The 12,106-nt window shown below is 42.1% G+C and overlaps 1 protein-coding gene across 3 annotated transcripts in view; it reads right to left on the bottom strand.

The window, feature by feature from the left end:
• SENP6 (SUMO specific peptidase 6) overlaps positions 1 to 12,106 on the bottom strand; it is a 154,814-nt gene that overhangs the window by 50,028 nt on the left and 92,680 nt on the right. For all 3 annotated transcript variants that reach the window (XM_068281508.1, XM_068281509.1, XM_068281510.1), the window contains 4 exons: positions 9,267 to 9,461; positions 5,022 to 5,248; positions 4,720 to 4,829; positions 127 to 243 (listed from right to left, as the gene is read on the bottom strand). In XM_068281508.1, coding sequence (XP_068137609.1) covers positions 127 to 243; positions 4,720 to 4,829; positions 5,022 to 5,248; positions 9,267 to 9,461 — 649 coding nt within the window. The remainder of the gene's footprint in view (positions 1 to 126; positions 244 to 4,719; positions 4,830 to 5,021; positions 5,249 to 9,266; positions 9,462 to 12,106) is intronic.

Genomic DNA, 12,106 nt, shown 5'->3' with positions numbered 1-12,106 from the left:
GTGAATAAATACTGCTGTATCTGCCATCTCAAGAACACTTTAAGGGACCTGAACTGCCTAATACTGCTAAAACGATTTGCTTTATGAAATCCTTATGGATAAAAAAATGAACATGAAATAACTCACTTTAAGTAGAAATCAATGATCACATCATTTAAAAATTCCCCTTCGTTGAGGCAATGGAGATCCTCATTGGTGACTGAGATCCCACCTTTTGCAGGAGGTGGAGGATATACAATTAACCTGGAAAGAAAGAATAAAAGAGTCAAATACAACATGTCTACATAAACTTCCAAAACTAGTAAATTAGGGAAATACTTTTCATTAAACATAAATCAGAACTGCATAACTGCATATCTGATAATAGTAATTACATTTGATGGCAGGATAGAAGACCTAAATTAGATTCTGCCCTTGCTGTAAGAATCTGCTTTACCTTAAATGATACTCGAGATATGTGACATGATGAGATGGACATGGGTATGTACAGTACCTAGCACACAAATAACTATGCTGTGCCTTTTTTTCTTTCTCTGCTTGAAAGAGTTAAATATCAGGTATGTAAGTGGCTGACTCAGTCCTGACTCAGACAGGAAGTGACTACAGTGTGACCCTCACTGATAAGAAATTCCCCTTTTTATCTCTTTCTTGCTCTTAGAAGCCATTTTCTGCTAGGAATGTGTTTTATAGTTGGAATGTCTTATCAGTGTAGTCACTTCCTGTCTGAGTCAGGACTGAGTCAGCCACTTGCATACCTGATGTTTAACTCTTTCAGGCAGAGAAAGAAAAAAAAGGAACACAGCATAGTTATTTGTGTGCTTGGCACTGTGCATACACATCTCTATCTCATGTCACATGTCAGTTCGGGTATCCTTTAAGGAATAAGTTTTAGGTACATCTTCATTGACACAGAAATCATGCATTTATGTGCCAATGAAGATAATGGTTCTGTACAAATCAGCAGTAACACATTCCTACAAAATACTGAGCTTAAAACTGGTTCGGGACCTCAGTAAGTAAAATCTATGCTTCATCTGCAGCTCTCTAACTCTGATGTGGTGTAGATTCTCTGCACCTTACCGTGGTCCTGAGCCAATTGCTGCTTCAGGAGGAAGTAAACAACTGTCATGTGACAGCCGAGCTTCCTCCTATTGGTCAGGAGCAGTTTTCACTGGCTTCTGACCTCCTGATCACTGTGAGTCAATCACAGTGATCGGTAAGTAAAAAAAAAAAAAGCCTATGGTCATTAACCACTTAAGCCCGAAGGGTTGAAATTTTTTTTACATCCGAGCAACTTTCACCCCCCATTCATTTGCCAATAACTTTATCACTACTCATCACAATTAATTGATCTATATCTTGTTTTTTCCGCCACCAATTAGGCTTTCTGTGGGTGGTATATTTTGCTAAGAGCCACTTTACTGTAAATGCATTTTAACAGGAAGAATAAGAAAAAAATGGAAAAAATTCATTATTTCTCAGTTTTCAGCCATTATAGTTTTAAAAGAATACATGCCTCCATAAATAAAACTCACGTATTGTATTTGCCCATATGCCCCGGGTATTTCACCGTTACAATTATGTCCCTATCACAATGTATGGCGACAATATTTTATTTGGAAATAAAGGTGCATTTTTTCCGTTTTGCGTCCATCACTGTTTAGAAGCCCATAATTTATTAAATCATATTGATATACTCCTTTGACATGAATATTTAAAAAGTTCAGACCCTTAGGTAACTATTTATGTTTTTTTTTTTTTTTTATTGTAATTTTTTTTTTTTTTTTAGTTAATTTAAACTTGTATGTGGGTATTTTTTGGTGTGGGAGGTAAACAGGGTTTTTTTTTTAAATATATTTATAGGTTTATTCTTAAAACTTTTTTTTTTAAGGTGTAATTTGCTATTTGGCCACAAGATGGCCAGAATCAAAAAGTCCTGGGAGCGATCGATCTCGCTCCCAGGCAGAAGAAAGGAGACCAGAGCTCAGAAAAGCCGCAGCGTCTGAAGAGACGCTGTCGGCTTTTCTCCGGGGGGGTCCGATCAGCGAAAGGGATTTATAATCCCTTTCACTGATCGGTGGGCTAGCGGCCAGCAGCGGGGGCGCGCACGGGGGAGCCCGCGGGCGCGCGCGCGACCCGCGGGAGTGCGCGCAGCCCAACTGGACGAGAAATCTCGTCCAGTTGGGCTTAAGCGGTTAAAAGGACCATAGTCCCATAGGAATTAGCATAGAACTACAAAGAAATGGCCGACCGAAGTGTATACTCGGTACACTGGAAAATTTCAGCCATTTTGTGTAGTTCTATAGTGATTACCATGGGACTACAAAGAATAGCCACATTAGCCCCAATGGAAGAAGAGGAAGAACAGAGGCATGGGCCTGGACTTGATTGTAGACTGAATGGGAAATGCTGACTGCAACACACATATACATTTTATTTCCTGTTAAAAAATTGTGTTCTAATTTTTCTAGTTCACCCCCCTAGTTATCTCAAGATCAGTGACATGGCCCCTGGCCCAAAGATGGCTACCACTGGTTTAAGGAAAGGAAGCACCAAAACCATGGAAGTAAGGAGCTTTAGACAGATCTCAACTAGGTTGCATAAAAAAAGGAAATATGGAGAACAGCCACAAAGAGAATATGATTTTTCATATTCTTCATTATGTCACCACCTTTTTTTGTAATTAGCAAAAGATGACACCCATTACTTCCTTTAGTATTCTTTCTTAAAGGGAACCAGAGACGTTGGGGGAAAGCTTTTATACATACCTGGGGCTTCCTCCAGCCCCATACGAATGGATCGCACCCACGTCATTACCGCCTGTCAGCCGGCAGACGCGGCCAATTGTCCGCATCACACGGGGCTCCCTCCATTACACGTACGCGTGAGGCTGCCTACTGCGCAGCCGCATGTGTATGTACATGTATGGAGGGAGCCCCTGTGATGCGGACAATTGGCCGCGTCCGCCGGAAGTGACGGGACCCGGTACCGCCGATACAGGAAGCGGAGGATGGCGGCGTGGGAGCGATCCAGGCTTATGGGGCTGGAAGAAGCCCCAGGTATGTATAAAAGCTTTTTCTGTTTTTTAGGAACGTTCCTCTCTGGTTCCCTTTAAAGGAATTACCAGGCAAAAAAAAAAAAAAAAAAAAAGAATCGCTTACCCAAGGCTTCTACCAGCCCCATGCAGCCATCCTGTGCCCTCGCAGTCACTCACTGTTGCTACAGTCCCCCGCCGCCAGCTATTTTCATTTTTGCCGACAGGCCGCATTGCTTACATTTTTTAGCATTCCCGCTGGTGCAGGAACATTAACGCATACATTTTTTTGCGTTAGCGGTGTAACGCAAAAATTTGTTAGCGTTGCATCACTAACGCCAAAAAATGTATGCGTTAATGTTCCTGCACCAGCGGGAATGCCAAAAAATGTAAGCAATGCGGCCTGCCGACCCAGAGGTCGGCAAAAACGAAACTAGCTGGCGGCAGGGGACTGGAGCAGCAATGAGTGACTACAAGGGCACAGGATGGCTGCATGGGGCTGGTAGAAGCCCCAGGTAAGTGAAACTTTTTTTTTTTTGCCTGGATATTCCCTTTAAGACATGCCCAGCATTGCCTTGACAACACCATGCTTCTGCTTTAAACTAATGCAATTATTACAACAAGAAAAGAGGCATGAGCTAGGGATGTGAAGTCAGGAAACGTGGTGTAAACCTGCATAGGGAGAACAGTGGACTGATCTGACAAGCATTTTCAGCTACAATTAGGATTAATTAGTACCAATGTTTTAATTTGGAAGCTGAATTCAAATTCCATTGAAGTGCTCAAGGGAGTTCAACTGGTGTCCATGTTAGGCCCCCCGCACGCGATTCCAATTTTTAAAAGTTTTACATGCAATGCCGATTTCCGATTGTTACGCATGCTGCGTTTTTTTATGCGTTTTTCTGTTGATAGCATTGAGGAAAAATCAAAATCGGATTTGCAGTGTGCAGGGAGCCTTACACTGGTTTTCCATTGGATTTCCAGGATTCTGTTAAAATGGAAATATTCACACTGAAACACAGATCTCAACAAATGAGAATGGACAACAATGGATGGCTAAAAAGCCACTTGAAAGCAGAAACTGCCAGCAATATTCTCGTCTTTTCAGCTTAGCGGAATTAACGGGTGCTGGACCTGAATGTGAAGTGAAGGCCAACACTATTTTCAAATTCACATGTTAAAGCTGTTTCATGAGGGGACTATAGGCAAGGCATGTGTCTGTACTGCGCTCGCCGTGTTACCCTAACAATCCAGGAGTGTTTATCAAAGGGTACCCAAGGTGGAAATTGAGTACAATTACACAAACTGTACATACCTAAGTAGAGGGAAGCCACTAGAGCCTATAGAGGCGTTCCCATGCCATCCTCTGTTGCCAAGCGTGGATTTCCCATAGAACAGCTTATTCGGAATGAAGATCGAAGCCACGGTCCTCTTCTGGCACGAACACGGCTCTATTGCAACTGTGCAAGTATGGTGCAACGTGGCTGCACTCGTGCCAGAAGAAAAGCACAGCCCTATCGTTCTGAGGGTTCCAGTGAGCAGCAGGTGGATGTGGGAAGTCTCTACTGTATCCAGAGGCTTCCCTCTGGTTTGGTAAGTATGTTTTTCTTGAAATGTGTTTGGCTTGGGCACAACACAGAGGGTGTCCACACGACTACTAAATATTAAACAATTACAAGACTTACTTTTCAATGGGACCAACAAAGACACTGTGTGTGTCATCACCTTCGTTATCATCAAAAAACTGCATCTGAGCTGTAGAATTCCGTAGCTTCATTCGTGTTTCTGATACAACCTGCATTACAAGCACACAAGTATCAGTAATCTGATGCTGTAGAAACTACCCGCAGCATACAATAAGAAGGTTAAAATTGCCAGTGGATATTTCAAATTAACTGTACACCACGCAGTCATTTTCAGATTTAATTTCAGTTTAAAAACACAATGCAAATTGAGAGTGCAAATCCTTGTTATAAATATACATTACATTTTTTGTTGCGTGGTCCTTCGGAGTTGAACTGCGAGGCGAATTTTCTTCTAAATGTTGAGTAAATGCAACAAGTCTTCGGTTGGCTTCATCAAAGACAATTTTTGAAAAAAAGGTTGGGTTTCCATTTCTGTTACCGATTTCACTTAAAATATTTTCAAAAAAAGCATTTTCTTCCACAGTGAGAGGTTTCTCAAAGATTATAACAATGAACTGTTCTATTAAATCTAGGAAAGGGAAGAAAAGACATTCTAGTGATATGAGAAATTTGGATAACATTTATAAGGTCATACAATATATTTAACAAATTAATTGACCGCTATACTATCTGCAAGTAAGGGCAAAGCAGCACTGTGGTCTAGGAATGAGGGGGAGAGCTGTCAAAACTATGTACCTCCTAATCTTTTAAAATGTTCTGAGTTCCTTCATCCTATCAGACACTTGTATTAAAATTGAATGGTGGGGCTCACAAGGATTTGGGGGGAGGGAGGGGATAGGACATTATGAGACAGAGATAAGGAGCCACGTGAGCGAGCTCATTGAGATTAAAAATAGGGGAGCACTGCGACTGCCGTAATGAGCCACTTGTGCCTGCTGAAGGATGCATTAGACTGCTGGGAGAAAGGAGCAATCTATGTATGTGATGTTTGGTTAGCTGCATGTCTTTATGGGGTTCCTATGAATGCTGGGGGCTGCCTGTAACGTCTAGGGCTGTGATTTCTGGAAGCAGAATGTGAGTGTTGCAGGGGAACCTGTTAATACGAGTGGGAGCTGTCTGTGACTAACAGGGGAAGACTGTAGGCATTTGAAGGGGGGCACTGTAAACACTGATGGTGGCACGTTTATCTACCAGGGAGAGCAGGCTTGCACACCTCTGCTTTTGCTCTAGGTCAACTGACAGCAGAAGAAGACAAGATGTAAAGAGAACTACCTGCAGCTGCAAACAATGTTCAAATGTGAAACTGTGGGAGTACTGGGCAGTTGGGATAATGTTGTGGCACTTCCAGGAGGGAAGGGATAGTCGCAACAGGCGGCTGCACACCATTGCATCAGTAGTACTGCAGCAATACACCAATGTGCTGTGGAAAATCAATTTAGAAGCTCCACAAAAGATGAAGACTTACAATTTACTTTGGGTCTAATTTATGTAATAAATGTCTCTTATTATTTGAAAGCCAGTTCACATTTCTGGGGTTAAACAGAAGGGGAAAAGACCCTATAGAGTTACACAATGTAGACTTCAAACAGTGGTAAGAAATATGTTTGAATAGGTTTTGTAGAGGAGCAGTTACACTTCACCCACCCTGACAGGCATGAATGGGTTCCTAATACCAAACTGAAGAAAGGCAGCTTTACATTAAAGTGTGCCAGATGTTCAGACCTAAAAGCTTCACTACTTAACTCTGCTCTGTCAGCACCACTCAAGAAGTCATATTTTATTCTTGAGCAGATGCAATACAGAATCTGAACTAGTTTCCAAGGTGAAGCAGAACTCCTAAATATTCTTGAAATATTGAATAAATGTTGTCAAGTTCTATTATTACACAAGTTAAATCCTTTTCCCGCTGTGCCATGGCTGACGTGAGATGAATATAGAAGTGCTACCGTAGACTTCCTTTACAAAATGTTTATTTACTTCTGTGCTGTTTTTATCCTCTGATTTTACCACCAGCTCTGTGACTTAGAGGAACTCCAGTGAAAATAATTTAATTAAAAAAAGTGCTTCATTTTCACAATTATTATGTATAAATGATTTAGTCAGTGTTTGCTCATTGTAAAATCTTTCCTCTCCCAGATTCACATTCTGACATGTATTACAGGGTGACATTGTTACTGTGGGCAAGTTATGTAGCTGTTTCTAGCTGCTCTGGCTGTTACAGACAGCTTTAAACAGCCATTTCCTGTCTGTGAACATTGTTACATTGTGGCAGTTTGCCCAGAGTACCGCGGTATTCAGAGCCTCTTGTGGGAGGGGTTTCAGCACAAAATTAGTCACACAGCGCCCCCTGATGGTCTGTTTGTGAAAATCATTCTATTTCTCATGTAAAAGGGTGTATCAGCTACGGATTGGGATAAAGTTCAATTCTTGGTTGGAGTTTCTCTTTAAAGAGGAACTCCAATTAAAATAATGTAATAAAAAAGTGCTTAATTTTTTACAATTATGATGTATAAATGATTTAGTCAGTGTTTGCCCATTGTAAAATCTTTTAAATCCCTGATTTACATTCTGACATTTATCACATGGTGACATTTTTACTGTGGGCAGGTGATTTAGCTGCTGCTTGCTTTTATTGGCACTTGGAAACAGCTGTAAACAGCCATTTCCCACAAGGCAACAAGGTTCACAGTCAGGAAACTGCCAGAAGTACCTCGGTACTCAGAGCTTCTTGTGGGAGGGGTTTCACCACAATATCAGCCATACAGCGCCCCTGATGGTCTGTTTGAGAAAAGGAATAGATTTCTCATGTAAATGGAGGTATCAGCTACTGATTGGAATAAAATTCAATTCTTGGTTGGAGTTTCTCTTTAAGAGACTGTACCTACACTTCAGGGGTTCTAACATCATGATGTGCATGCTTGTAACCCTACTGACGCCGATGCCTTCAATTTTTCTCAGTACATTTATTTGGATGGTGTAAGGTTATATGTTACACCAGCATCAGTTTCAAGTTTCAAATAAACTTAAAAATGGATCAATCGGACAAAGCTGCTTGGGATTTTGAAGCTGAAGACTTTTGCATACATATTTGAATAATCCGGCATTAACTGAGCATGATTTGCATCTCGTTGATCATCCCTAGTGCAAATGTATTGAATTATGGTAAGCTTATGTGCTAGCCAGCCAAAAGCCAGGCCTGACTGCTGATAATCCTGCAACCCCTCTGATGTGATCGGCAGTGTTGGCTGCCCTGTGCATTTAAAGGACAACTGAAGTGAGAGGAATATGAAGGATGACATATTTATTACCTTAAAACAATACCAGTTGCCCGGCGCCCTGCTGATCTTTCTTCATGCAGCAAATCCAGACAAACAGCTGGTCTGCATGCTTGTTTATGGTCTAATGCTGGGAATACACAATGAGTTTTTCAGCAAATTTTCTGGCCAATCAATTTTCTGGTCATCTTCCCAATTGATTTCCATTCACTTCTATGAGAATAGTGATCAGAAAAATGCCAAAATCAGTTTGGACCTGTCAGAAATGATCTATCGAGCCACCCATTTGCCCAAAAAAAAAAAAACAACTCATGGTGTATTCCCAGCATAAGGCTTAAAAAGTATTGGAGGCAAAGGATCAGCAGGATAGCCGGGCAATTCGCATTGACTAAAACAGTGGTCCCCAACCTTTTTTGACCCAAGGACCGCTTCAGCATTAGGCAATTATTCCAAGGACTGGGTGGGTGCAAGATGTCTTTGCACTGCACTGGGGCAGCTGCATAAGCCACCAACATAAGGTACATTTGGTGTGACAGGTGGTGTGAAGGGGGGTAGTGCCTGGGATTCCTTATCTATTGACACAATAATTTCCTCCCCTCATCTGCCTCCCCTAACTTTTACCCTTCCTACAGCCCCTTTACCCTCTTACACACACACACACACACACACACACACACACACACACACACACACACACACACACACACACACACACACACACACACACACACACACACACACACACACACACACACACACACACACACACACACACACACACTTCCCTTCTCCCCACACACACTTCCCTTCTCCCCACACACACTTTCCTTCTCCCCACACACACTTCCCTTCTCCCCACACTCACTTCCCTTCTTCCCACACTCACTTCCAGCATCAGCTGCTGACCTCCTGCGGACTGAACTCTGTGGCTGGCAAGAGACCGAAGCGTCCCAGTCATCCTCGCTGCTGCCACCTGGTGTCTTATTTGTAATGCAGCATGGTTTCTGTCTGTACAGACACTAGGTGGCAGCAGTAACAATGGCTGCAGATGGCTCTTCTCTAAGGCTTCCAGCAAACTTCAGTGACACTTCTCTCTGCACTGTGATGACAGCACGGCCCAGCTCAGAACAGCCTGAGGCCCAGTAGTGGGCAGCGGCCCAGGGGTTGGGGACCCCTGGACTAAAAAGGAACAAAATCTAAAAAAAGCCTTCATTTCCCACTCACTTCAGGTGTCCTTTAAACACATTACTAGCAACTTGCCATTTGGCATGTAGATGTGCTCTTATTTCCTATGTTCTTGTGTGCACTTACTTGGAGCCTTGGAATCATACCATCCAACATTATTCTGCTTGGTCATCTTGAATAGTGATCGCAGTTTCTGACATTGCGAAGGTGTACTTTGGAAAAACACCACCGGAAGTTTTCGCGCACAGCACCATTCACACTTCGTAAGCTCTGATGTGTTTAATGCCAATTCTTGGTGTTCACTTTTTGCATCTTCAGGCCCTAGACACAAATCCATATGTTTGTTTTATGCATGAAGGACTGCACCCATATACGGTTAAGTAAATTACTACATAGTATTAAACAAACCAGGAATGGAATATTTAATACGGAGCAGTAACTGAAGCATCTATCATGTCTTTACATACGCACTTTAATACTATTTGGCCTATTTATAATTGTGGTGATATGAAAAACTGTGAAAATGATTAAAAAGCAGTTTTTATGATATTTTGCCTATCTCAGTTTTTAGAAAAGTAGAGATAAGCAGAAAATGTCTCAGTTTTTTAACAATATTGCTATATTACCAGAACTACATAATTTATAGCTATTTTGTGATTATCACCATATTTATAAAGTTGGAAACAGAAAATGTTGCCAAAAAATGGAGATAAATTAGTTCAGTCAATTCTCCATTTTCAAAGTGGATAAAAAGTGGAAAACCGTACATTTCTTTTCTTCTAGGTTGAGGCACGAAGGACTCTTCGGATAGGAACCCACTAGGAATCAAAAATTTAAATTGCTGCATCGCTGTGTTCAGCGTTTCCTAGGACGATTGTGCTCGCGTTTACCTGATGCTTGGAAGCGCTGTACAGTGCTTCTGATTAGAGATTCATGTAATTTTTTTGCATAAAACTTTATTATACTTACCAGGCGTCCGGCTTCCATCTGCATCATGCCCCTAAAAAATGAGGTCATACGTGCTTCTCTATGACTAATCAGAGAAGCGCTTGTTAACTCTTCCTTTAAGGGTGGAGCTACAGATGGAAAAGGAAATACAGAGACCCCTTTTTTTTAAAAGCTTAATCGCTCAGCTCCCCAAAGCGCCAAAAAATTGCTTCGATAAGCGATTTCTGCAGCACTTATATACTTTGCATTGATCGCTCAAAATGCTACAGATCTTGCGATTACCCCTAATCACAATCATACTAATGGGTTCACCCCCCACTCACCTACATTCGCAAAGTAATTTTGTAAATCGCTGGCGATCCCAGAAGGTGCCAAAATAACCCTAGTGGGTTCCTAGCCTTAAGCCTGGTACACACCAAGCAATTTCCCATCAGATAGATGGGTCGATAGATAATTTCCAACAGATCCGACCGGATTTCTGAACGTTTTTCTGATTGATTTTCTGATTACTATGCAAATCGATCAGAAAAACAATAGGAAATCAGATCTGACCTGTCAAAAATCATCAATTCGACTCATCTATCTGATGGGAAATTGCATTGTGTGTAGCTTTACGCTGGGTATGCACCATACAATTTCAGGTCAATCAAATCCCAGCATGTCTGATCTGCTTCCGATCAAGAAAGGGATTGATTTTGAGATCAGTACTGCACAAAATAGATCCTTTTCTTGATCAGTAACTGATCTGAGGGAAAATTGCATGGTGTATACCAGGCATTACATTATGTATCATCCCCAGTTTTATCTCTGAAGTGATAAGCACATAACCCAGAATACCGGGCTTCATTCCTACACTCAACAGCGGTCTTTTATGCTTTCACAACTTTTGTTGTGAAACAAGGTGAAACAACAAAAGCCCCATACACACGCTCAACAGCGGTCTTTTATGCAGCGCAATTGTCAAACAACTTTTATTGTGGAACTAGTTGAAACAACAGGAAAAAAACTTTTGCTATTGTCCAAAAATCTAATAAGACTGATAAGAAGTCATTCCAACTGTTGGATTGACGTCTTAGGACCCGCCGTTCCTTACAGTAGTGCGTGTGTACGCACCTTTACTAGCCAACAAAAAGCCATTTGCAGCCTCTGCAAAGAAATCTCTAGGTGCTTTTGGACGACAGTGATTAAAATCTACACCCTGTTTGGATGCTGTTATTCCTGTCAGGGCGTAGATTTCACTCACTGCTGCCCTCTCTCCCTGCCACCGCTCACTCACCCTGCTGTCAGTATGACAGCAGAGCTCCGTGAGCCGGTCATCTGATTTCATTGGCTCCTGACCCTGTCATCAATGTGAGCCAATGCCAATGAAATGGACTCCTGACTAGCTTACAGAGCTCTGCCGTCATAGAAAGGGCAGAGTGGGTGGCCTGAGGCAAAAGGTGTGTAGCATGAACGGTGGTAGCAATGATTCAGTGCAGTTTCTGGTACCAGCAGTCTCTGGTCCATAATGTGGCCAGAGTGTGCTGGTATTGAAGGGGTTAACTAAGCACAAAACTAGACTGGGCAGAACAGGGATGAAAAATAAAAAGGGGCTATGTGCAGCTAAATGGCACATCTCTGGATTTTGAAAATCTAGTTCTAAAAGACACAGCAAGTCCTGTGTTTCTTGTAAGATTCCTCTTAGATTAAATCCCCGCCTGAAGTAAACATTGTACAACTGGGAAGACAGTAGTCTATTGATTATTATTAGTTATTGCATAAAAAATGCAAAGAAAGCTCATCCAAAGCTGTCAGATACCGTAAAGTATTATGTAGTTTGGAAAAGAATCAGACTGCCCTCCATGTATTTAAAGGACAGGTCCGAGATGATTAAAAAGCAAAATTCCTCCAGCCCCTGGCAGCCGTCCTGTGACCTCACCGCAGCTCTGGTGGCTCCCGGTCCCCTCCGGCGCAGATGCCGACCTCGCCAGGTCGGCATCTACTTGCGTTTCACCGTGCGACCCACGGAGTCACACTAA

The sequence above is a fragment of the Hyperolius riggenbachi genome, chromosome 4 (genome assembly GCF_040937935.1).
Source record: "Hyperolius riggenbachi isolate aHypRig1 chromosome 4, aHypRig1.pri, whole genome shotgun sequence".
Lineage (NCBI taxonomy): Eukaryota > Metazoa > Chordata > Amphibia > Anura > Hyperoliidae > Hyperolius > Hyperolius riggenbachi.
This window is presented reverse-complemented; position numbering and strand designations above follow the sequence as displayed.